The sequence below is a fragment of the Frankliniella occidentalis genome, unplaced genomic scaffold (genome assembly GCF_000697945.3).
Source record: "Frankliniella occidentalis isolate FOCC.00 unplaced genomic scaffold, Focc_3.1 Scaffold114, whole genome shotgun sequence".
Classification (NCBI taxonomy): domain Eukaryota; kingdom Metazoa; phylum Arthropoda; class Insecta; order Thysanoptera; family Thripidae; genus Frankliniella; species Frankliniella occidentalis.
The window spans coordinates 626895-652557 of record NW_026267242.1 but is presented as its reverse complement, the minus strand read 5'-3'; the positions used below and the strand labels follow the sequence as shown (position 1 = coordinate 652557).

Here is a 25663-nt window from a genome sequence, read left to right as displayed (position 1 = left end):
TCGAGCCGCCGGGCCGCAGAGGGCTCTGCATCATCGCTGCTGCCGCCACTGTCTCTTGACACCAATACGCACCCTGACCCTTCCCGCCCCCCTCTCTCTCCTCTCTCTTCCCCAAAGCAGGCCCACACGCATTGGCTTGGGACAAATTTGTGACATTATTACGGACAATATCCTCACCAAGAAAATTATTTGACCAAAGTAAAAGGGCCATAATAATGAAATTTTCTCCTTGTTTCAAATCTTCCCAGACGCGCAATTCCACGCCATATATCCTCTCGCACACGCCTCCGCCGCGTGCACACTCCGTCTCAATCGCACTCCCGGGACGCCCCGCGCAGGAGGCGCTGGAGGCGTGACCGGACCGGACCGCCTGAGCGGTGCGTCGCAGCGATGCGTGTCCGCCGCGTGTGTCGGCCGTAACGACTTGGCAGCGCGCTATGCGGCGGCGCAGCAGAGTGCAGGCCGAGCTCGGGGCGGGGCAGCCATCGGCATCACGGCATCCGCGGCCATAAACTATGCCGCCGTATCTCCATCAGCTGGGCCTTGAAGTTCTCTTAATGCCTGTCCTATTATTCGTTTTGCATATTTTATTTGATTGCGCGGCCTGCTTACTTAGTGCGAATCCAACCGCGCCTGTAGACCGAGGAACATGTGTTTATTTGGTTGGAACCCCCACCGCCGCCTCCCCCTTGAGGACCCCGGCCCCGGAGGAAGGGCGCCTGGAAGGCACTCAGGGCGGGCCGGCGGCACTACGCGGCTGCCCGGCGGGCCGGCCTACCCTGCGCATGGCGGGCGCCAGAGCCACTATGTTCACTTTACACGACGCGACGGGGGCGCGGCGCTCGGCTAGAACTAACTTGTCGCTCCTACACTTTTTCCATCACTTCATATCCACTGCGCACGGCGGGGCACCGTGTGCGCTCATGACGTTGCGTAAGACGCCGCCGTCACCAGTGTGTGCACCACTCCTGGCCACGCCCCGCCACGCCCCGCTCCCGATGGTATGCCCCAGGTGGACGGTGGACGTCAAGGACCCGGGCATAAGGCCACGCCTCCTTGGTCTGCACTGGATGGCTGGTGCGGCCTGCCGGCCGGACCACACGTCGAGGGCTGGGTCGGCCACCGAGACGGGTGATGCTAGGTTCAGGTTCAGGCTACGCTGCCGCAGCTTGCATCGCCTGCTACGCGCTGGGTAGGCCAGCCCGCCAAACACTTGCGTGGAGTTGGGCGGCCGGCCGTCATGGGGCGCTACTAACGGGAACGGGGCGGGGCGGGACCAGACCACGTGCCCCGAGCCGCCCGAAAAAAGAAGGGAGGTGTCGCGAGGAGGAGGACGAGCCGCCGAGCGTGGGCTCCAGCTCCACACATAGCTGTTTGGCGGGCCGGCCTACCCTTTCGCGTTGCAGGGGCCGTCCGAAGCTTATTGACACCTGTCCGGCATGGATAATAGTATGTGGGCTTTGGGCGAGAACGGAACGCGTTGGTTGAGGGAGATTGGGAGAAAGGGATAGTTCTAGGAAAGGGTGTGAGGATTCTGGGAGGGCACTTACATACACACCCTGCGCGATGCCGTGGCAGCACCTGGGTTCTATCCAGTAACATGCATCCTGCATCCTACATGTACCCCCCCTCACCCTATCTCTAGCGCTTTACAAGGCGCAGGGTAGGAGGGGGAAAGCGCCTTGTAAAGCGCTAGAGATAGGGTGAGGGGGGGTACATGTAGGATGCAGGATGCATGTTACTGGATAGAACCCCGATTTACTGTCGCTGCTACTGCATAATCAAAAGCAGACTATCAGCGCCCCACTTCGTCACAAAAAAAGCACTAAGCTGAGCGAAACAACAACAACCCTCGAACTTCAGTTGTTTGAACCTTACATGCCTTCCCGCGTGTTACGCGCGTTACATGGCGGGGGATAGAAGCACCAATCAGAGCACTATTGAATACGACCTTAGTCACGATAGAGTCTAAGACACTCTCCAAATATCTAGCATAGCCTGTCAACTGTCATTAATGAAAACATAGTCTAAAATTCAGGAAACATTAACAATCAGTATGTACCTGTTCCTCATTGTTTAAGAAAATATAGAACCTCAGACCAGCAACTTAATGCGTGTAGAACCACTGTTGAAAACCCTCATACGATTTTTGGTATGATTATTGGTGACTTATTTGACTTGCAGTGTAGGTTGCTAGCAGAAAGGCAGAAAGCATCTTTCCTCTTGCCCTTTAGTTTAGTACCATCATTTTTTTTAATTTTAAAAGGAGATAATGTTTTTTGCAAGATTTTAAAGTATCAGTTTCTTTTTTAAACTGCTTGGCAATTATTTTTCAGTTATTGTCATGTGTAAATATCTTGATTGCTGCAGGGAAATTGAACTTATACCTGTGTTAGCAACCATACATCACTAACCTTATTGGTGTTGAATTGATTTTGGAGAAATATCAGATGTGCCTTGGAATTCTATAGCTGATGGCGGATGTACCCAAGGCATCTTGCATTCGCGTAAGTTTCTGTTGAATTTTGTGTCATTCAGTAATTTTGGGTCTCATGGTTTCTTCTTGCAACAATAACAAAGGAATATTCATATATGACAATCAATTTAAATTTCAGCTTGAGCCATTCATACATCAAGTTGGAGGACACTCCTCCATGCTATGTCTTGATGAAGCAACAGTATGCAAACCTCTGGTGAAAAGAGAATTGCAGTTTTATGAAACACTTCCGGAGGCTGTCAGTAAATTTACGCCTCACTTCTATGGAGTTATTCAAGTTAATGTGCAGACAGAGGAAGAAGATTATGTCACTTTAAATGCAACTCCGCCAAAATTTTATAAGCCCATCTCATCATCACCAACTCAGCGGTTAGTATTTAAATTAAAATTTAGTGAGCAAAACTACTCAGGTTCAACAGGATTATCATCTTTTTCCGAATTCCTGCCCTGGTAGTGTGCGTCTCAGGAGGACTGGCAGTATTGAAGTAAATCAAGATGATCACATTTTATTTGAAGAGGATTCGCTTGATGGAGAAACTCAGCCAAACAACACAAGTCTTGCTCTCAATCCCTGGGTTTTAAAATGTCATCGTGATCATCTCAGTGCTATTATAAATACTGCAACCACACAAAGTATCCTTATCTAGTTTCATATTTATGAGTTTTTAATTGTGCCTTTATTCATTCCTCGTCATTCCCTTAACAAAATATATCAGATTTCATTCTGCTAGAAAATGTTGCCTCTCAATTTACATTCCCTTGCATATTAGACCTTAAAATGGGCACCCGCCAATATGGTGACGCAGATACGTTAGCCAAAAAACAGAGTAAAATGGTTAAAGTTGTTAGCACAACTTCAGCTAAGCTTGGTGTTCGTGTTGGAGGCATGCAAGTACGTTTGGTGTTTGTTGTTTTTTTTTCTTCTTCTTTTTTTAATGAAAGTTTTGTAACACCAAGTGATTTGTTTTCAATCTGTCTTTTTTTTTTAGGTGTATCAAACAACCACTGGAAGGTTTCTGTGTAGAAATAAATTGTATGGTCGAAGTTTGTCTGTAAATGGATTTAGTCAAGCACTGTGTAAATTTCTACACAACGGGAAGAGAATTCGTAATGATGTACTTCCGCCATTAATCAAAAGATTAGAGGAATTGCTTGAAGTCTTGCATAGGCAAGAAGCTGTACGATTTTATACAGCATCTCTCTTGTTGCTCTATGAAGGACAGGATCAGTTTGACAGCACTGAATGTAAGGGAAGGGAAGAAAGTAAGTTGCCTGTCACGCAGCTTTGTTAACTTTTAGATTTTTAAAAACCCTTCATAATTATATTTGTTCACAAATTTTTCAGATGTGCCAAGGAAAGCGAGTATATCCCACTTTAAATTTGAAGAAGCAATTGAGACTAAATATGATAGTCCATCTAAAAGTTCGTCTAGTGGTCCAGGAAATAATAATATCTCACCATCTGCTCAAGACATGGAGAGTATTGTCAATGCGTTTGAAGAGGAGCGCCAGCGATCCGAGCGTATGCGCCATAGACGCAGCAGCAGTTGTGTCGCACTTAATGATATCCTAGCAGGTAGTTCTAATCTGTCTTTGCCATCATCTCCCAGCCCATTACAAGCCTCTGTCCCTACAGAGCCTACTGTTGATGTACGAATAATTGATTTTGCACATTCAACTCATCAAGGCCTGGCTGACCCAGTCTCCTACACTGGACCTGATTCAGGTTTCATTTTTGGATTAGAAAATATGATATCCATCCTTAAAAATATAGAGAGAGATAATGGTTGAAAGGTATTTAAGATGGCATTTTGAAGAAGTTTTGCACTTTATTACCTCATTAATTTCTCCACTGAATTCTAAAATGCTTTCTGTGTGTGATCTAGTGTTTAGAGGACAACTATCCTCTTCATACTGTAGTTGTGATACATAGCTGTAATAGTTTTCGTTGTTTAGGAACTTTCTTTACATTTTTTATGGTCTGCATGATTTATACAGGTGTACATCATACCTTCCTCCTCGTTCATTTTAAATTTACCAATTTATAAAGAATGTATATATTTCTGATGTGGGTAAAGACCGGAATTGGATGCTGCTAAATTAATACTAAGATTATATCACATCACAAGTTGTTTGCATCCCAAATCAAATTGTTGTTTTTTTATTCCAGGTTTATATTGAGTGAAAACAACATATATACTGTACTGGCTAAATACTACTTAATCTTATACAAGCACCCAATCTTGGACTTTACTCTTAACATGTATATTTTCGCCCCTTCTTTTGGTTTTTGATTATACCGTTCTGGCTTATAATTTTCCTAATGTGATATCCCTCTTTGTGGGTGTGCTTTTCTTCCAAGTTCAACCTTGTCTTACTCAGTCAACACTGATGATTGAGTTTTGAAATTTATTGAAGCAGACGTTTAACATGCAGTGTGATAGTACAAATTTCATTGCTTTGTCCTAACATATTTTTGTTTACAATCTTAAGATAACTTTCCATGTAATGAAAACTTTGTATTAATGCATTGTTATTTTTGACCAAAGAATTGGATTACGAGAAGCACAAGGGTTGAGTTGAGCACTTTTTTTTTTTTTTGAAAGGACAATTAGAATTTGCACTTTAAGCTATTGTTTATATGTTGTTGTTTTCTTGTTAGTTTTTTTTTTAAAAAAAGAACAGTGAAATATTGTTGATCTGACCTTATTATTTTAATTGTGCCTTATTGATTATGTTAGTGTAACATTATTGCTCAGTAGATAACAGTTTAAGGCAAGAAAATAGATTGACATGGACTAAGATTAACTAACTAATGTACTAACAACATTCTAGGAACTTTTGAGTGTCAATGTAAGTAATTTTTTCTTTAATTTTTGAACACTTATGCATTTAAATTTTAGTGCACTTATTGTGTTCAACGGAAAACCTATTCAGTCCTGTCGCTGTTTCATGTGAGGACTAGAATTCTGTTGGTTGCTCAAATTAGAGAAATAACCTGCTTTGGGATGAGTTACAGACTTCTCCCAAAATTTTGAAAATCTACACTAATGCCAACCATTTGTTTGTTTTCGACTGGTTTTAAAGTAAAACTGTCAATTCACAAACCAGAATACTGTAGTAAAGTTATCAGCTCAAAATATGTTAAATTTTACACTAGATATATACATATTTTCTTCACGTCCTTGACCTTGAAGACCCGGGTATAAGTCTAAGGGGGAAATTTTTTTTAAAATTTCAACAACTTTTCCCATACTCAACAAGGTTTTTCCATGAAGGTATTTCATAGAAAAAGTGAATTGTCTTCAACATTCCAAAATAAACAAACAGACAAATTTTTTCCTTGTTAGCAATAATGATTTCATTCTTTGTTGTATGTACTATGCTTCCTTTTTATCCAAATGGAGTAAAGTCTGGGTTATCGATAATCAAATATTTTAGGACATGAAATTGGCAACAAACTCTTTGATGGGTTCCACCTGGTTCCTCTCCTCCACATCCATGGCAAAACCTTTCTTTTAACTATTTTGTTATGCTATGAAACAGTTTTCTATGTCCTACCTATAATCTAAATCACTGCCATTAAGAAAATTTTCTTGTATACAATTTCTTTTTCTTTAACATCAAGGTGCACTTTAATGCTAATCTATATATTCTCAGCTGTGAGTACAAAGAGTTTCCAAGCCTTGGAAGAGTGTTTCTGAAACCAAAGAATCGTGTGTCCTCAAAGTTAAACAAGTTATGTTTCACATGTTACTGTTATTGACCAGTGTTTTATGATTGTTGATATGTAATTAAAAGTGAGCTGCCTGATAGAAAGCAAATTAAAACATTTGTAAAAAGTTCTCAACTTTGATTTACTGGGATATTCACATTCAATTATTATATTATTGTAACTCTGACTATAACTTATTTTCAAAATGTGATATCTTTGCTCAACATGTTTTTTCAAAAGTAGATTGTGAAATTTTCCCAATTTTTGGTCACAATTTCCTGAAAAAAGGAAAAGAAATAGTAATTCATGAATATGGCTGAGAGCTTGTGTCCCTCTCCCACTCACAATTTGTTCTTGTTCATCATCACTCAAAAATTAAAATTCAAAATGAGCCATGGCCGAAATAAGAAAGAGTGACATTTAACTGATGAATGCATGCCCTTATGACAGTTAGTTCCTCATTCTTTCTACATGAGTCAAGGTGAAGCAGTCAGTCAAGTTGTCTGACAGAAAATGTGTTAAACATATCATGTTTTTTCCCCTCCCCTTCCCTCCCTTAATCTCTGTTTTTTTTGTTTTTTTTTTAAATAGCTTATTGCATACTTTAATTGCTTTTAAGTAAAACTGAAACAAAATTTGTAGAAGTGGAGGAAAAATTAGCCATCAGATCAATGTTTTAACATTTTAATTTATTTACATATATGTATTTCTCTCTTTCATGTTAACCTAACGAAGTTTGGTCAGTGATGCAACGTACACCCATACTGATAAAATATTGTTAGGAAAAGTATGAACATAGACTGCCAATGCAAATTCTGCATTTTCATCCTGATTATGGTGAACACCTGTGGCTCTAACTGCCTCTACAATCGCTTCAACTGATTTGTATGGAAGGTTGATAGGGAATCCGCAAACCTATAACACAAGAGGTGGATTACATATGAACTTGATGAGTGCATTACGTTTTCACATATGCAATAAGTCAAGATATAACCACAACTGGTCAAATCTTCATTTAAACACAAAGTGTGCAGTGTAAAATTGAATACCTTGTGTGAGGCTAGAATATGTTGTAGCTCTCTTGTATGATGAGGACTGGCATTGTCCCCAGAACCAAAGCAACTAGCTTGTTCTAAGCGGGGTAGAATTTTGCGTAAGGTAGCTATACAGTACCGATTCCAGAGAGTTCTATAGAACCAAAACAAAAAGGAGATTTATGATTAGAAAAAAAAATAATGATAACAGGGAGTAAAGATGCAGGTGCCAAACTAACACTTTGGTTCGCCTCCACTTCATTAGAGAGTCCCGCAAGAATTTCTCCAATTTGTCCTGTAATGTTGTCGCAGCATTGAAAGATGTTGGGGAGTAATGCAATGATGCTGGCTGCACACTACCAACAGGAGCAGTAATTGCACCTCTTCGTCCAAATGCAGCCATCCAATCAGACCTACGATCCAAATTAAACTGAGTGCGTCGTGGTAGTTCTTCTTTTTGTAAATTTATCCAGATCTTAAACAACCAGAACCAAAAAGGAGTTAGGCATTGCCTACTGATATAAAGTATACAAAGTACTGTCTGAAAGATTAAAAGGGTACATTTTCATCATTTATCAATCCACAGATTCGTTGAAGAGGACAAAATGAGTCAAAAATACTGTAACGTTGTCCTGCAGTTGGGTCCCACACCCAGTAATGTACTTTGTCCTGTTCTTGCTTTTCACGAACTAATACATAGGCTGTCATTCCATGAGGTATTCCTGTTCCAATAAGCATCCAAGCTTTTTTGCCCAGGCCAAGAAAATAGCAGCATAATAAAACAGCATGAGCCCATGAATCTCCCCAACCTAAACGCAATATTTGCTGTAAAAAAATTAAATTTGTTTTCAGTAAAGGCATTTAATTGAAGGTAATAAGGATAAAACCATAAAACTGACACTCACATCACATGTTAACCAAACATCAAGCATTCCTTGATTAGGAGCCATGGGTACCATAGAAACAAATCTTGCAGCAGTGTCCTCTGTTATTACAGTTTCTGAAGATGTTGCTGAGTGAAATAAAAGTTTATGGGTAATCATTTGAAACATTTAAAGTAAAAAATTATTTTTAAAAAAATATTATTAAATTTTAAACAATTGGATAGCAGCATACCAGGTGGAGATAAGGGTCGAAAAAATCTGGTAACACAAACTGATTTTCCACTTGCATCAATGACTAAAGTTTTTATCTTTCTATGAGGAAGTAAAACATCCATTTCTCTTTCAAAATGAATTAAATGCTCTTCCAAGGCTGATACTTCACTGCTGTTCAGACGTTCCTGTTGCATAGAAGTACAAAAATAAAAGGAAACACTTGCAAAAATATTTTAAAGATTGATTTGTTAAATTTTCATGAGAGTATATTTATCATACATTAAAAAGTTCAGGTGGATTAAGAGCTGGCTGAACTGTTATGAATAGATTAATAAATGTAGCATCTCTATTAGGAAATAATTGTCCTTGATCTGGAGAAAAATTACCAGACTGCCAACCTGACCTCTGGTGAGATTCTCTTTCATACCCCAGCAACATCGGCGGGGAATACATCTTAAAAGTGCCTTCAATCTGTAATCACAATGTAAATTGAAAGAACATGGAGACACAAATAAAAGAAGAGATTTGTAGTTCAAACAATGGCAAAAGTTCTATACCCGAGCATTATGAACCAAAGTGGTAAAAGGAATGTGTAAACTTGCAAGCCAATTCCTTTCCAAACGCTGATGTATGCTTGTTTCCCTCTGTCTGTCATCATCAACAAGGTCAACTATCACTTCATCAAACAGGTGAATGAATAGTGTGTCTGAGTCACTGCTGCCAGGCCTGAAAAATTTGGTTTGTTTATTACTTGTATCCATGATAGCTAGACCCCAAAAGTTTGGCTAAACCAAGAAATAACCAGCTAAATCAATATATCTAGAACTATTGAAACCGCATTATTAATCGCTTGGTGTGCTCAGTTATATTATGGTTTAAAGTCAAAGTCTAGGAATGGACTGCTTGTGGCTGACATAACTTATAATTGCTAACAAAATGAAAAGTTTCATGAACCACTAAAATATTCAGGAGCTGAGAGCTATTTCTTATGGTAAATAATTTTGTGTTTCATTCATGTTATGACATTGTTGATGATATTGTTTGAGCACATCATATAATTGAAAGCATATGGACCAAACATTTGCTGATTGGCTCAATTTCAGTGTTATCCCAGTAACTTCTCAGTACAACAGCGGCAGTCTACTCATAGCCCTGTCTCCCAAAAAATAAAGATCCATGGTCGGGGCTATATAATAGATTTAACTGGTCAGAGATCATAGGTTTTGCATGGCTGTTGGGTTTAGTATCATACTATAACATATTAATGCAATGCATATGAAACCCTAGACATATTTTGAATATACCTGACAGGTACTTGAAGATCCTGGTTCCAAGTAGGATTGGCACCTTCTGCTGTGGTAGTTCGAAGAGTTGATCCTTGAAATGATATTTCAACAAAAGGGCGCACAGCAACAGTTACAAAACCGAGATTAGATGACGATGGTACTGACATAGACCCAAGCAGGGAATCTGTTGTCTTCCGCACTGGCACTTCAAAGGCACGTATGACATTCACCATAAGTTTTACATCTTGCCCAGCTAGACTTTGAACAGCAACTTTTTTTCGCTCTTTTCGCAGGGGTCTGAGAGGTCGCTTTGGCTGGAGCCATTTCATGAAAGTCAAACCTAAGGTGCTGTAATTATCGACAGAATATTTTTAAAATGCAAAAGAATTGTAAGAAAGGTAAAATATCTAAGGAAAGTCTACCTGATGTCTGGCACCTGATCTTCTGCAATTATGTGATGCAAACTAGCGGTTCGTTGAGCTTGCTTACACTGAGCAAGAACTCTTTGATAAACACGCTCCAAGTACAACCTACCCCAAGCTCTGTGTGATGAGAGAGGGTCTGACCACGTCATTTCGATTTCAAATTCACTTTCACGAGCACTTACATTGAGCCTTTTCTCATAGGTCTAGAAAATATATTACAAATGTTGAATTTTAAAATTAAATGAGGAAGGGAAATAGCCACAGTTTGTTTGTTGTTGTAGTTCTTGTTTTCATACAGCCCTACCTTAAAAATTTCAAGAGGAATTTCCTTTTCTCGATTTGGAACCAATTTATATTCTCGAAATTCGGATTCACCCTGAGCTCTAAGAGTAAGCATCTTCAATCTTGGATTATTATCAAGACTTCTACTGTCACAGAAATCAAATTCCCTCAGTAAAGAATCTAAACGGAAACAAACTGAATCCCTTTTGCAGTTTGCATTTAGGTTCTAAAAAAGGAAAACATGTTTTAAAATTGCACAAGAAAGATCAGGTTTAATCCAAAATAATGTTCTCACAACCTTAACAAGGAAAAAGAAGGAAGCATTGGAAGGATCATTGGGATCAAGTTGAGATTTTTTTGCCCACTCAGTCAACTTTGTTAAATCTAATGTTCCATCCTTCCCCAACTCAGACAAAATATTTGATGAAACCTGTTCACTATAAATATCAGGTTCTCATTAATTTTAAAAACAATTAAGAAGTACATAGAACTAATGAAATTGAAAAGATACAATCTGTCTACCTGTCATTAGATGGCAGGTATTTTTGCTGGGGAGCAAGAATCAATTTTGTTTCCTGGTCAATACCCCATCCTGAGCGGCTGCTGATAACACCAGAAGTGTACAAACATCCATTCACCACCGGTGATCCACTGATAAATGTACCACTACCTACACCAGTATGGCTGAAAGATACTATTCGATCACTACTGAACTCATGGTTTTCCATTGCAGCTGATTTTAGAGTTTTATTACTGTAGAATGAAAAACTGGAATAAGAAGATGAAAATCCGTTTTCAAGGCAGTCAAATGAATCTACTTACGCTGAAGGAATAGGTAAATATATTTGGGCTAAATGGTGTCTTCCACTTCCAGCCCCATCTTCAATTACGGAGAGATGAATGCTATCTGGAGGTTGAGAAATTCGAATTGAGAAACATTCATTGAATACTATTTTAAAATTAGAACCCAATGGGTGCGCATGTGTCTTGCAAACTTCTTTGTTATTGTAAAAAACCCTGACAAAAAGTTGACACTTTCTCAGGGCTTTGCGGCGCTGCTTTTCCCTGTAATAAAGTAAAGTTAAAAAAGTAACATTATGTAGAGTCTATTAATGGGTCAACTGAAACACCAGTAAAAAATTGAATGATGCAGTTTTCCATTACACTTAAAACACTCTTTAGTGTGTGGAAATGTTCTCATTCTTACCCAATATCATTTGGACTATTTTCAATGCTCTCCGTTTCTTTGAGAGCAAATTTTAACTTAGGTTCACCAGGAGGACGTAAGCAAAGAGTCATTTTATCAACAACTTCTGCTCTAATTTTGCTGCCATCAAAAGGCTTTGGTTCCACTGGTTCCTCAACTGAGATAACTGCACGTGAGTTTGTGATAATCTGAGAGGTAACATCACTGTTTGTTTGTTCCTCAGCTCCTTCTTCCATCTCATTTGCAACTGTTTCTTGTCTTACATCAGAAACTTTTCCTCTCTTTAAGAATAAATATACAAAACAATTGTGTTTTAAAATATGAAAAAAGAATGAAATGGGGATAAATAATTACAAAACTGGACAACAACAGAAAAATAAAAAAAGGGATCACTTTTAGAATGACATACCATAATTTGTTGTTTCTTCCAAACTTCTAGTTGACTCTGATATACCTCCCACTCATGACTAAATCTTTCCTGTTCCTCCATTTCCATTTCAATACATGCCTGACGTATTTCATTTTCCCATTTAATCTTTTCAGCCAGCATTTCATTGTGAGGAAGCTGCTCTCGATGGATGACTAGTCTTAGAGGTGTACAAGTAAATCCTTGAGTGTCTCGAAGTTTCCTGAGATCACGCCAACATGAGAGTAAAGACAGAAGAAGTTGACGGCTTCGGAAACCTTCCAATAGTAAGTGTTGCCAGGTAGCACGAATTTCCTTTTTGTACCTTGCAATGAAAATTGAGAAATATTGAATTTGTTTGAATTTTGATGGTCTGGCAGACAAAATTTCTAAATTTAACTACTTACGATTGCATTCGATCTAACTGTTGTGATGTTATATCAGCTGCATTGGAGTTTAGCAAAAGTTGAAGATTGTCATACGCTTGACGAAGTGAGTCCAATCGCCCAGCTAATCTCTCCTCTTGCTGCATCACCTCCCTAACACTGCAAATGAAAACAAGCATTTTCCTAAATGAGAAATCTTATTAATTTTAAGCTACCAAACATACAGGGAACAACTTTTTACCTGTATTGGTTATATAAATCAGATAAACGTTGAGATAGCACATGTTCTTGGTTAAATAATGGATGATGATGAAAAGATAGGGTACCGATGTGGATTTCTAGTAGTGCACAACTTGCACCCTCAGAGGCCAAATTACTCTCATATACAAGATGCTTAGCCCCCTAAAAAGAATAAAAAAATACATTAAAACTTTGGAAACAGAAAAATATATGACAGTTTCATTTTGTTATTTTAATTATGACTGGCTTACAGGGATATATTCAACTTGAAGACACTTTGCACCTTGAGAGCGGCTTGGAGGTCGGTATGGTGCTGATCTCAAAGGATCAGGCATTGTATTCAATTCCCCATCATCTCCAAACCAATGCCTAAACAAGACATGGCCATTTAAGTAGCAATTTAAGTAAGCAATCTTCTAAAACCACACAAAATGAATCATGCATTTTCCTCACCTCCCTCCTTGTTCCAGCAATCTCTTTTCCAGACGATGAATATTACTTGTACGTACTTTTGGGCGATGACCAACAAAGAGTCCTTCTTCTTCACGAAACCTGACTTCTTTCCCAGAACCTAACCGATCTTCTAATGATACTGCAGTCACGAAAAACATCAAGCAAAAGGTAAAAATCCTCTTAATATTGCTTATTTGATATTGCATTGGCTTTAGAAAAAAAGAAGTGATTCTCAAATTACCTGGCGCTGCAGATGGATAGAAATATAATTCAGATTCCTTAACACAAGATTTATCTTTGCCATCAAGGATAGGACCCACTGAATGGTCAACAAGTTCCCACTCATCTCGGCTGAATCCTAAATAGTCAGCTGCTAGTAATTTAGTATGGTCCCTTCCTCCAGTGACATCCACTTGATCTTCAGCACATGGGCCTAAGATAAATAAAGGTCAAATTATGTTAGTCTCTTTTCTAATTCTAAAAGATATCTCCTTTAAAAAATATATAATTAAATCAGGAAGAGAAAAAAACACATCCAAAATTGCTGAAGGTGAAAGGAAACTTTAATTTAAGGTAAGAAATACCAGATGAAGATCGACTAGCTTCATCTTCTTCCTGAGAAACAAGAGCCACTGGAGAACCGACAACTTCTGGTTCTGGATCCCAAACTTTAGCAAAAAAGTCCATTGACATATCTGCCGAAGATATCTTTAGACACACATGTAAAACATGAAAGAAGCACATGAATGGAGGTATGTTCTAAATAAATCTAACTTACAGGGAGACTTTATCTTACCTGCTGTCCTGAGATGCCATCCATCTGTTTTTTTTTATACGTATTTTGGTGCTTTTCCAATGCTGCCTCAAGTTCCATTTCTTCCTTTTTAAGCTGCAAAAAGAGCATAAACTTTTATACAAAATAATAACAAAAACTTGAATACTTATACTAATTTAAAATATAGCATACTAATTCATCAGCTCTTGACTGTTTAGCTGTTTGTTGGGAAATGGAATCCATCATTAGTTTCCTAGATTTAGTTTCTGAAGTAATATTGCCAGCTCTTTCCTGTTACAGAACCGAGAAAACAAAGATAAAAATCAAAGAAGCCACACAAATTTTCATTCAAGGTAAATATTTTTCACATATATATTCAACCGCCATATACCTTCACAGACTGGAAGCGGTCTTTCAGTTTATCTCTATAAGAACGTGTCTCAGAATAAGACTGTGATGTGATACTGCGACCATCAAGTGAAGAATCCCCAGCTGACATTCTTCGGCTATTTAAGCTCAGTCTCTCCATACCTTGATCATTCTTAGTTACCTAAATAAAAATTGAAATGAGAAACTTGGACAGTTATTTGACTTGATTTACATTCTGGAGTAGAACCCACCTGGTGACTTTTTTTATCAGGAATGCGAGTTAGTTTTTCAAGGGGTGTTTTAAGGGGTGAAGTAGTTGTGGAACCAGAAGCACTAGCATTTTGACTAGATTTAATTTTGGTACCATAGCGCCGAGGTGTGACTTGTGTAGGAATTAAATCTACTTCCCTTTGCTCTACATCAACGGTTTCCTTCACAACAACTTGAGGATACTCTTTGGTTGAAACTTGAGATGGGCTAGAATACCCATGAGCTGAATTATTCTTTGGCTCAATCTTGGACTGCTCAATGCTTTCATGTTCATTATTTGACGATGAACTGGACGAGTTTAATCTAATTTCTTGGCTTTCATCTTCAACCTAGACAACAAGAAGACTACATTCAGAGAAAATGTAATACAATACAATTATTTGTTTTTTTATTTATGAAATAACCAGGTACCCATGCTGCAGCTTGTTTTAGTTCTCTGTGGGAAGTGGTTTTCCCTCTTTCAACATCGATGTCAGTCATAATTTGATATTCTCGTAAAACTTATGTCAGCAGCACTTTATTCTTCGTCTTGAACATAGATAAGCGCAAATCTGAACACTTCGCTGACATACCAGTTTTGAACAAATTGAAAGTACCACTGACAGCAGCCGACACGACGACATTTGTAAACAACTCTGATACCAACCGAACAACTTTGTAAACATTTTATAATAAGGGCGCATAACACTTTTCCCGTTCATAACTAGAGAAAATCTTTAGTTTTTATCAATTTAACAATTTACCCGCGATTGAAAAAAACATCTTTCTCCAATTTCATTTCAAATGTGCGTCAATGAGCTGCTGATGATGTGGTACACATACAATTGACAGTGAAAAATAAACGAACAGTTGTCAACATGGCGTCTGCTAAGGTAAGTACTTTTGATAAATTTAATACGATTAGCAATTTATCAGGGTAAATGTGAAATAATTTGCGCCATGACTTCGACTTTGGATCAGCTTGTATGACTACATTTTATCATGGCAATATCTTTTCTCTTTTGGCTCGAGAGTTTAGTGTCAAATGTACAACGAAGCCACATAACCTCCTCATGTTTGTCCAAGATTTCAAACAAAATATTGTTTTCCGATTAGTTTTATTATGATGGCGTTTTAAACGACAACAACTTTATGTGCCATATTTACTTTGACGTGTTAGGGTCATGGTACAACCTCTTTGTTTTCAGGTTCCTCTCCTGACTGATACAGATGACACAATAGGATTTGGCGAAGAGGATAATATAAATTCTTCGTCTTACAGGTCAGCATAGTACATTTCTAAAGATAGTCAAAAAAATTTACCTTACTTTCACTATCAACCTTCTCTTACAGGCATCCCTATGTAATATTTTTTCATTTATTATTTCGGAGTGTGGCTTTAATAACATACCTATTTGGAACATTTGTTAGCAATAGTTTTATTGCAATATTTGTCACTCTTATACTACTATTGTCAATGGACTTTTGGACGGTTAAAAATATTACAGGTGAATTACTGATTTCATTTGATAGTTATTACAGTATGTTACCCATCAAATAATGCCATGGTTAACACACCTTAAAAATCCTCTTTCTTTTAGGTCGTCTCCTTGTAGGTTTGAGGTGGTGGAACTATGTAGATGATAATGGAAAGTCCCATTGGGTGTATGAGTCAAGAAAGGTGTGCAAATGAAATTCTGAAATTTACTGTCCCTAATATACTCTTTCTTTATCTTACTTTTCGGAAGATTAATTCCTTCTTCTCCTGCTCTCATCATAACAACCCCATTTGCCACAGGGTACCCAGAGCCGAGTCCACCCAAGAGAAGCCCGTGTGTTTTGGTTTGGTCTTACAGTATTTCCTGTACTGTGGGCCATATTCTTGATATTTGGTGCACTAGGGCTGAGCTTCAAATGGATGGTGGGAATATTACTTTCATTTGAATTGTAATTAAGCAATAAATTGAAATGATTCAGTATTACATTATTTTAACAGCTGGTTACAACTATTGCTTTATTGCTACATGGAGCTAATCTTTACGGCTATATTAAGTGCCGATTTGGCTCAGAGAAAAGTATGTCTACAAATGTGACAGATTTCTTTAGGAAACAAGTTATTCAGAATGTGAGTAGTGATATCATAAATGTTTTGAACTTTTCTTCTAACTTTCAACCTCATGAAAAATGTTGTATTTTTACAGGTTGCAAATATAATGACCAAACCTACCCAACCTTCTGCTAATGCTGCAAGTGCTACTGGTGTAGTCTAATAAATATTTTCATTTGTTATGTAAAATTTACTGATATTGTGATGTTAACCTATGATCTAGAGTTTCTTAAAGAAATTACATTTGAGACTGATGACCATCTTGAGGATGCAGAAAATGCTTTTTTTTTTTCGTGTCTGTAGAAAGTCAAGGAAATATCCTAGAAATTGAACTTCCACCATTCCTGTTAGCTCTACAAAATGTATTATATATCTTCTTTATTACTGTCCATACCAAATTGATAAGAAATACGGTATTACTAGCTTAAAATAAAGACCGATGCTTATGTTTCTCTTTTATATTTTAACTGTTAAGTTGTAAAATTAGCAAATATCAGTAGTCATTTGCATATTTGGGCTATTTTCTCTAGACCTAAATCACTTAACTGCAAACTGTTCTGTAAACGATTCAAATAGGAAATAAAACGACTCTTGCCGAAAATCGAAATTACATGCTGTACTGGCTTCCCTTCTCGCTCAAGCCCGAGGCAGCCAAGGGACTTCCCTCCAACCCGTCCGACCGACGCGTGCAGAGGTGTTGCCTAGTAGGCAGGCGGTGATACTGCCCGCCTTACACCCCCGTATGTTTGGGCGTCTTTTTGCCTACTTTTCTGGCCACACCACCACCACCGGCTTGGGTGCGGGTCTGGTCCAGCACGCCCCACGCGGAGCCCCTTGGGGGCCCCCCATCACGCCCCCTGTGCCCCACAGGGTGCCCCTCTTCTTCTCTCGCACCGGCCGGCCCCCCCTTCCCCCTCCTCCCCGCCATTCTCCTCGCCTTGTCGGCGCTGCGCGACCGGGCCGCCAACCCACTGGGGCCTCCACCCGTTATGTGCTCTGTGCTGCGGGGTCTCGGGCTCGGGCCGGCACGCTGTGCCCGGGCCGTGCCCCGACGTGCCCCGCTGTGCTGTGCCCGGCCCCAGCAGGCCCCAGAAGCCCCACCGGGCCCCAGCCTGGCTGGGACGGGCCTGCGCCTGCCAAGCCCACGGGCCATCTCGCCTCGCCAACATCTTGAGCAAGGGGTGACGTCACGCTCAGCCGCTCAGCCGCGCAGCATCCCTGCTCCATCCGGGCGCGGCGTGGCGCGGCGTGGGCTCGGACCAGGCGGCCGGGTCGGGGGCATGCTCACGACGCTCACTGTGCAGAGTTCGCGGTGTGCGTACAGACAGGCCTGCAAAGCCCCGCCGCCGCTGCACATCGCGACAACACGACCCGGACACGTGCATCACGCCCCCCATCGCCACCGCGTGCAATGTCGGTAGAGTCGATGCCAAACGCGCCGTCCCTATCACCGGCCCGCCTCAGGAGGTGATGAAGTGCCGGAGCCACGTCGCTAACGCCGCTCGCTCGTCCGCTCGGCACCGCGGGGCTGAGATGTTCGCTCCATCTAACAGCGATGGGTGCCGCGGCGGTGGAGCATGATGTCGGAGCCGCCGGGCACGGGGGGAGGGAGGGGGAGGCGCCGAGGTTCAGCGGCAGCCTCACCTCAGCGAGGCTCGAGGCTGTCGAAGAGAGTCTTCCTCCTCCTCGGCCGCCGGCACGCCGCGCCCCGCCTGAAATAAGCCTAGACGCATCTAGGAATAGCGGACCCTCCTCGCGCCCACCGCTCACCCTCAGCCCCCGCGCCCCGCTTGGTAGCACCCAGACAAGCACACGGCGCCCGTCGCGGGGCGGCACCCGGCGGCACCCACCGCGTGCCACTGGCCTCAGCCGCACGGCCCGGCACGGCCCCTCACCCTCGAGGGTTACCTCCGCGCCCACTCTGCGGCGCCAGGCTTATGGCTATTCCCGGCGGCAGCCCGGCGGCCCCTATCAAAGAATCGGGGCGAAAAAGAAATATCCCCCCGTTGGGCGCATTCGACAATGCCGCGTGGGCAGGGAGCTGACGAGCTTCCCCTCGATTATCACAGCCGCCGTTCCGTTTCCTTCCTCTGGTCTATTTCGAGAGCCGCGGCGGGTCGGGCCGGGTCGGCCTGGGTGGGAGCCCCCTTCCCCCGCCCAGCCCCTGCTCATCCTTACCCGGACCCGGGTCCTTGCCGCCACCTCCACTACGCTGACCCAGACATAAAATGTGACAACGCCACGACACATGTGACCAAATCCGTCATGACCATACATGAAATGTAGGATTTCTACTCAGGTTATCGATGGCGGTGAACAGAGTACTCGCCCGGGCGTTAAAGCAGGGTCGGCCTGTGACTGTTCTCGGCCCTGGCCGCGGGGGTGCGGCGGTTCTGCTCGCCAGTTCGCTAGGCCCTTGCGGGGGCCGCGGGGGCAGGGGCCCTCCTGCCCTGTGCGACCCTGTCCTGCCGCTGGGCCGGGCCCTTCCCTCCCTCCGGTGCGGCCCACCCACCTCCGCGCCCCGCCGCCCCGCACAGCTGAGCCCGCCCACGGCCCCGCCTAGCCCCGCCCAGCCCCGCGCGGCCCCACCCGCCCCCGCACTAGGCCCGCGCCCCTCCTCTCGGCAGTTCGCGTTGCAGTGGCACGGCCCATGGCACAGCGCGGCCGAGGCAGGGTGCCCGCCCGCCTTCCTGCTGGGCGCGCCGGCCGCGCTCCCTGGGCCCCTTGCCAGGTAGGCAACATCCCCCGTGGTCGCGCACCCGTGCCCGACGGTTGCCTACCCTACGCCGTCAGCGGCCGGGCCGGGCCGTGCGGGGTGCCGTGCACGGGAGGGGCGGCCTAACCTCTCCGCGAGCACGCCGCGCACCCCGTGCAGGGCGAGCTCCTCCAGCCGAGGCCGGGAGGGCCGGGCGGGCCGGTCCCCCTCGGCTGCCGTGACTCGTTGCGCCCCACCGCATATCGACTGCCCCACACCGCCCCGCCCCTCCGGGCCCCCCGAGCCCTTTGGGGTGCAACGAGCCACCCGCACCAGGACGTCTGCTGTGAGTTCAGATCCATTTATCTATTCCTCTGTGTGCCCCACTTTGTCACAGCGAGTCGGTCGTCTCGTTAGCACTCGGGCCGCGCTGTTTTGCGGGTTAGGTGACTTTGCGGAAGGGGTTGAGACGATGTGAGCAGGCCCAGGTCGGTGGGGGAAGGAGTGGGAAGGGCTGGGCCGGGCACGGGCTGCGAGGGGCACCGCCCTCTGAGCCCTTGGCGAGGGCTATTGGACTGGGTGTATTCTCAGCCCTACTCTGAGAGGTGCGAGCATCGTACGGTTTGTTTTTCGAGCCAGAGGTTTTTCGGTTGGAGAAAATCAACAGCGAAGTTGGCTGAAAACCAGGAATACAGAACTAGGTGAGTGTCTCGTCAGTAATAACCCTTTGCTATAAGTCGGCGGAGCTGTGCGACACGTAATATTTACTACACGTAAACATTTATGTGGGAATTGTTTCTCTGTGTCCCACTTAAATATTATTGAGGGTGCTTAGGCCTCTCTACCATAAGGACACAAATGAAAATTAAAGTTAAGACTTCGTAAGGTTAGTTCTAGTCTTGTCGGTTACAATTGAATTAAGACGATCGTCCAACGTGGCCTTCGAATCATAATTTTACGGCTAATGCCAGTTACTATTTATTGGAAAGGCTGTGTGCGCTGAAATGTATTTTTACTGTTATACCAAAAGCAAGGTGAACCAGAGGGTAACCTAACCCCGATTACGCCGGTCACAGACCCCTGTACAAGATTACCACGGTAAAAAATTCCATGTGGGTTGGAAGACGAATTTTAACCGTTTTTAGAATAGCGTAGATCGTTACATGCAACAGCTTTTCAGAACGGAAAGTCGGTTTTGTTCGCCAATTTTTCAGCCTACCGCTGGGGATGCGAATTCAGGTCGCGGCATATTTTTCATGAGTTGGCACTACTGCGTTCTGAACCAAACAGGCTGGGCTGTCAGAACGGTTCGCCTACCTCCGTGCCACTCACAGTGTTTAAACATTTGGGCTGGATGGACAATCGTGTCGGCTTTCCCGCCCTAAGTGCAATTTCAAACAAGATTGCGGTGTTCTGCGGGGGCGACAGCCCATCAGGGCAACAACCCCACACGCCGGGCGTGGCGGGGGGCGGTGGAGGCAAGGGGAGGAAGAAGGGGCGGCGCCGCACCCGGGGAGCCGGGGGCGGTGGTCGATAACGGCCTCATGGAGACAGCCGAAGATCGCAGTGGCGCTGTGCACCGCTCTTGGCGCCGACATTCAAATCGTGGCGCTGCGCGAACGTAGAGAGCGAGGGTGCGGCGCGGGGAGCGCCAGAGGGGTGGTGGGGGGTTGCGGACTTGGAAATGGAGTGACGCCCACCACTGTCTGGCCGGCGCTTCTATTTCTAGACTGGCGCCCAGCCCGCGGCGCCCCGCCCGGCCGGCGCGGCCCTCCACCCAGCAGCCAGTCGCATCCCTTCGCCCTCACCCGCCCCGCGGCGCCCCGCCCACTCCCGCCCTAACACGACATTCCTTGCTAGCGCATCGGCCCGGGCTATTCCGCACTGAACAGCCCCTCCTCCTCCCCGCGCCGGCCTGCAGGGCGCACGCGGCAAGATTAGGGACGGTCCCCTCCAACTCTCTACCGGACGCAGCCAATAAGCCAGTGCTGATCGGATGGACGCCAGCTAGCTAGCCGATGTGAATTGTGTCTGTGTGTGTTAGGGAATAGAGGGGGGGGGGGCATTTGCTGCAGGGACGAGCAGAACCCATATGAACCTCTTCTCTAGGTCCCTCGCGGTGCCCCTCGCCCCACGGCGGGGGTTTGGCGGGGCGCGCGGGACTTGCCGGGTCGGGGCTTGCCGGGGCCTGGCCTGGGGCCTCTGGCCCGTTCGCCGGCGAACGGCGGCTCCGAGGCAGCTCTGCGCATACCATACCTCGCTGGGTCTGGGTACCAAGTCTGCTCGCTTGCGGAGGCCGGGCTACACCATCCGACACTAGGCGGCCGCGCGAATCGTCCCGCGAGGCCTATATGGGAAAGTCGGGCTGCTCGGGTCCCTTTCATTTCCAATACTGCATGCGATACGGCCGCGGCCCTCGGGCGCCGCCGCCGCCTGCCGGGAGCAGCGCCTCGGGCCCCGGGCCACTTTGGCCGAATCATACCCGTCGGCGCGAAAGAGAGAGCTGGGCCGGGCCGGGGCCGGGCCGGGCTTGGGGCCACGGGACTCGCGGGCCTAGCGCGGGCCGGGCCCCGGCAGGGCCGCCGCATTCCAAGCGCCGGGGGGAAATAGGAGTGTGGGCCACGTCACGTGACTGCACGTTTCTTATTCGGCGAGGGCTGCCCCGCCTGTAGCCGAGGCTGTAGCCGAAGCTGTAGCCTCCAGGAGAGCTTGCTCTCCCGCCTGAAGCGTCCTGGAGAGCCTGCGCTCCTGCCTGCAGCCTCCGGGAGGGCCTGCCCCGCCCCGCCCCGCCCTGCCAGCCCTTTTCCTCCTCCCTCGGTCACGCGCGGCTTCCCATTTTCTCCGCTAGAGGCCGCCAGAGGCACTCTTGTACGGCTTTGCCTATTAATGAAGGGGCAGGCTCTGCAGGCTTTGGGCGCACAGGCGCGCATAGGCGCATAGGCGCATGAACCCCCGCGAGGCAGGCGTCGTTGGCGCCGCCTACAGGGAAGCGCGAAGGTGTTTTCAGGTCACCCAAATGAGCTCAAGCGCGCGGCGCGCCCGGGGCCTCTCGGGCCCACAGCAGCGGGTGGGCTGCCCGGCCGCGTAAACGTGAGGCCCGTGGGCTAACCGTGGGCTAACCGTGGGCCAAGCCGGCGACAGGGGTGGTGTATGCACGCTCGCGTGTGGTCGCGCGTGTGGTATGGCTCCGTGGTCCTGCGCGCCCCGGGGGGCGGCACTTGAGGGACAGGGGGACCAGGGGATGTTCCCTTGTTCGCCATGGTGTTCCCTGTGGTGTTCCGTCCCCTCTCGTGTGGTCCCTCAGGTGTTCCCTCTCCCGGCACCCCGTATACACACCTCGCGGACACCTGCGTGCACCCCCCCCCCCCATTTTCCCTCCGCCGTGCTTCACACAGCAGAGCGCTGTGCTGCGACAGGGCCGGGACAGGGGGCGTTCCCTCCGCACTGGCGAGGCTTATCTCGAGCCGTATCGCGCTAATCATGGCTATCGCCGCGCTAACGTAGCGTCAGCGCGCGCCTCGCGCGCCACCCCGCGATACTAGCGAGTATGCTAAGGGGAAGGACGTCCGCTCCGAAGCCGACCAGCCTCTCGTTTTGTTGCTCTGAACGTGTTCTAGTTTCGTGCGGATGTTTACAGAGCGCCTATTCGAGTCCAGAGTCCTAGAGCGTTTCCCACGTCCGCTTGCTCGTCCCTGAGGCGCCATCTGGGCGCCAGCGGCGGCCAGCGGCGCCATAGCCCAGAGTCCATAGAGACTATCCCGCTCAAACACAAAAAGTGAGGAAGAGAGGCTTTCGCTATGAAGTTCTGGCTGCAAACAAGCAGTTGTAAACCCTCTCTTACAGTCGGGGGAGCTTATCGCGTTACACATAGACGTTTCATAAGGAGGGCATTTCGTCAGAAAAGATAGGAGGTCCTGAAAGGTGCGTATCCATGATTAACTCACAGGGGATGGGGGTGGGGTTGGTGGTTGGTGTCTCAGTCGCACCGATGTCGCACTGTCAGGCAGGCAGATTGCTTTGCAAATTGCCCACACCCTGTCGCCGGGCGTCTTATGTAAGCGCTTGGGTCCACTGATTCCACAGAGAGAGCGTTTAGTTCTCTTCTCTCACTCACTAGGTATCACAGTGGAGGCGTTCCACGAATTTAGGGTGCGCCCAGTCGAACGATCTTAAAAGAACGCTTTTTTTCGGAATAATATCCAAGGGTTCGTACAAATTAGAAAATTAAATTAGCCTAACCCGATCGCTGAGTTGGAAAAGGTACCTTTCGCACGTGCAAAACTACCCCTTGGCAATGAGGGGAAGGGCAGGGTGTCGAAGGAGGTAGAATAAGATTAATCAAATTTGTTTTGAAATAAGGTTATGTCCCCAATATTGCGCAAGCTTTCCAGACCTAAGAAACGTAGAAACCTGCAAGTATAAGAATGGCTTGTACAATGTACAATATTACGTTCGAAGCGTTAAAGTATGAGCCCCATCAGGGCCGAGGGGCGCCGAGGTGTCTAAAAGAGAGGGTCGCATCTCTCCGTGTCATCTCTTATTGTTAAACATTCTAGATTAGCTCGCGGCAGCCCTCTCTAGAGCTGCTCTAGAGGCCTGCCATGACCCTACCCCACGCCCCGCCCCGCCGCGCCGGAGGGACCGGAGGTCGACCTGCGCGAGTGGCGCCGCAGCGACGGCGCTCGCTGGAACTGTTGCAGGAATGCCCCGTCGCGGTGGTCCGAGAGACGGGCCCCGGCCAGGACCCAGGGCATGGACCGCGCCGAGCCCAGGGGGCCTGCCGCGGGGTCCGCAGGGGGGCCGCGGGAGCCGCGCGACAGCGCCCCCGGGCCACCTTGCAGATGCAAATCTGATATGCGAATAAATCCCGCGGCGCGCCGCGGTCCCTGCGGCGGGGTCCTCTTCACTCGCGAGGTCAGCCGGGCCGGAGCGTGTGCGGAGAGGCCAGGGGTGTTCACGTGTGTCCTATCGGGCCCGGAGCTGCTACAGCGGAGCTACACGGGGCCGCGAGCCCGGCCGGCCGTGGGAGCGCGCGGGTAGCGGTAGCGCACGGGGTAGCGGTGGGGTGGCGGCGGCTCCCCGCCCGGCCCGAGCACGCAACAGCGGGCGGGGCGGGCGGGTGGTGGCTCTGCTCGGCCACATGCAACAAGTGGCGGCGCAAGGGTCGGCGCGGTCCGCCCCGGTCACACCACCGAGCCACTCGGACACACCGCGCGACCCTGCGCGTCATTAGCGCGACAAAAACTGTCGTGGATGAGAAACATCGGGTGGGAGGACGCCAGACAGAAAAGTAACAATTTCACCGTGAAAACGCGACTGTTTAGGTCCCGCGATGTCGGCCCACGCGCTGCTGCTGCTGCCGGCGACCGCTGTCGCTCCGCCCATTCTCACCGTCGTGGGCTAGGTTCCACCGCGGCGGCTCCCCTGGTTCCCATCTCACTAGCGCGGGCCGGGCCGCGCCGGGCCAGCGCAGCAGCGCGGCGCCCCGCACGCAGCCCCCTCCGGCAGACCACACGAGTTCGTGCGCGACGTCACATCATTTTAGTGACAGAATAACTCAATTTAGTTAATTATTATTGAACCTGAGGTTGGGGCGGGACGCCGCCGCCGTGAGCGCGCGGTCTGTGGTCTGCTGCACCGGCACGAGCAGGACAACGAGCCGAGCGTTCTAGCATTGCTTACATTTCCTAGAGATTGGGGAGGGGGGGGGGGCAACTACACACAGTCACAGACGAAACGGACAACCCTACTTAAATTTCCGCACAGTGCGGTGTCCTATGCCCCGAAATAGCCTTTAGTGGAGTGGAGAGGCTGGGCGTGGACCTTAGTGACTCTCCCTTCCAGGAGTCGCTCCAGACGCCCGTGGAGTGCTGCAGAGCCGTGCTGGCCTGGCGCAGTCTGCGGTCTGCTCCGAGGCAAAGGCACTGCAAGGCACCGACCGGGCTGGCCAGCCGGGCGGGGTCGCGTCATCCTGCGCTGCTGGCCGTGCCTCCTCTCTGCCGGCTGCTGCGGACGCTGCCCCGGAGCTGAGGATGCGCGACCCGACTGCACGGCCGCTGAGCCGAGCCGTCTGCCTAGCCAGCCACCATAAGGCCCTAGCTGCTTCTGCGAGCGTGGGAACGCAACGTGCGGAAAGGTGCCGTCCCCCGTGCCCCCCCCCCCTCCTTGCCCGCCTGACACCCGCCCGGTGCCCGCTGCTGCAACAGCGCGCCGCTGCCGCTGATCCTCGCCCACAAAAGCCTCTCGTGCTTTTGCCCGCCTTTTGCCTCGGCTCTGTCAACGCGCGGAATTAATTACATATTGATTTTGAGATTGCTGCAGGAGAACTGCGGGCAAATCTCTCCTACATGCCCCCTTCCCTCCCACCTCCTCCGCAGCCTCCGCCCGCGCGATCCATCCAAAGGCTCGGCCAGCGACCGACTCGCAGCTGCGGCGAGCTC

The 25663-nt window shown here is 46.9% G+C and overlaps 3 protein-coding genes and 1 long non-coding RNA gene across 4 annotated transcripts; 3 read left to right on the top strand and 1 right to left on the bottom strand.

Annotated features, from left to right (window-relative positions):
• The first annotated feature begins 2054 nt into the window (after positions 1-2054).
• LOC113207655 (inositol hexakisphosphate kinase 3-like) lies at positions 2055-6342 on the top strand. Its single transcript, XM_026424305.2, has 6 exons — positions 2055-2507; positions 2616-2866; positions 2952-3130; positions 3214-3389; positions 3487-3760; positions 3843-6342. Exons 1-6 carry the CDS (start codon positions 2475-2477, stop codon positions 4286-4288), a joined length of 1359 nt encoding a protein of 452 aa, XP_026280090.1. The 5' UTR covers positions 2055-2474; the 3' UTR covers positions 4289-6342.
• Positions 6343-6880: 538 nt separating this feature from the next.
• Positions 6881-15094, bottom strand: LOC113207654 (coiled-coil and C2 domain-containing protein 2A). Its single transcript, XM_026424304.2, has 27 exons — positions 14854-15094; positions 14424-14771; positions 14195-14353; positions 13996-14094; positions 13825-13917; positions 13613-13736; positions 13270-13461; positions 13029-13167; positions 12827-12944; positions 12577-12737; positions 12357-12494; positions 11953-12274; positions 11544-11824; positions 11159-11401; positions 10859-11089; positions 10635-10773; positions 10359-10562; positions 10052-10257; positions 9648-9977; positions 8901-9069; positions 8623-8814; positions 8363-8528; positions 8152-8258; positions 7808-8071; positions 7486-7721; positions 7262-7400; positions 6881-7127 (listed from the first exon to the last, which is right to left on the bottom strand). Exons 1-27 carry the CDS (start codon positions 14920-14922, stop codon positions 6939-6941), a joined length of 5058 nt encoding a protein of 1685 aa, XP_026280089.1. The 5' UTR covers positions 14923-15094; the 3' UTR covers positions 6881-6938.
• LOC113207658 (uncharacterized) lies at positions 10996-14200 on the top strand. Its single transcript, XR_003303471.2, has 5 exons — positions 10996-11171; positions 12087-12236; positions 12829-12979; positions 13046-13196; positions 14104-14200. It is a non-coding gene; the product is annotated as an uncharacterized LOC113207658 (long non-coding RNA).
• A 153-nt stretch (positions 15095-15247) lies between the features above and the next one.
• Positions 15248-17135, top strand: LOC113207657 (uncharacterized Golgi apparatus membrane protein-like protein CG5021). The gene is made up of 7 exons (XM_026424306.2): positions 15248-15314; positions 15630-15703; positions 15775-15929; positions 16023-16102; positions 16220-16342; positions 16418-16546; positions 16623-17135. The coding sequence occupies exons 1-7, from the start codon at positions 15300-15302 to the stop codon at positions 16689-16691; spliced, it is 645 nt and encodes a 214-aa protein (XP_026280091.1). The 5' UTR covers positions 15248-15299; the 3' UTR covers positions 16692-17135.
• Positions 17136-25663: the final 8528 nt, after the last annotated feature.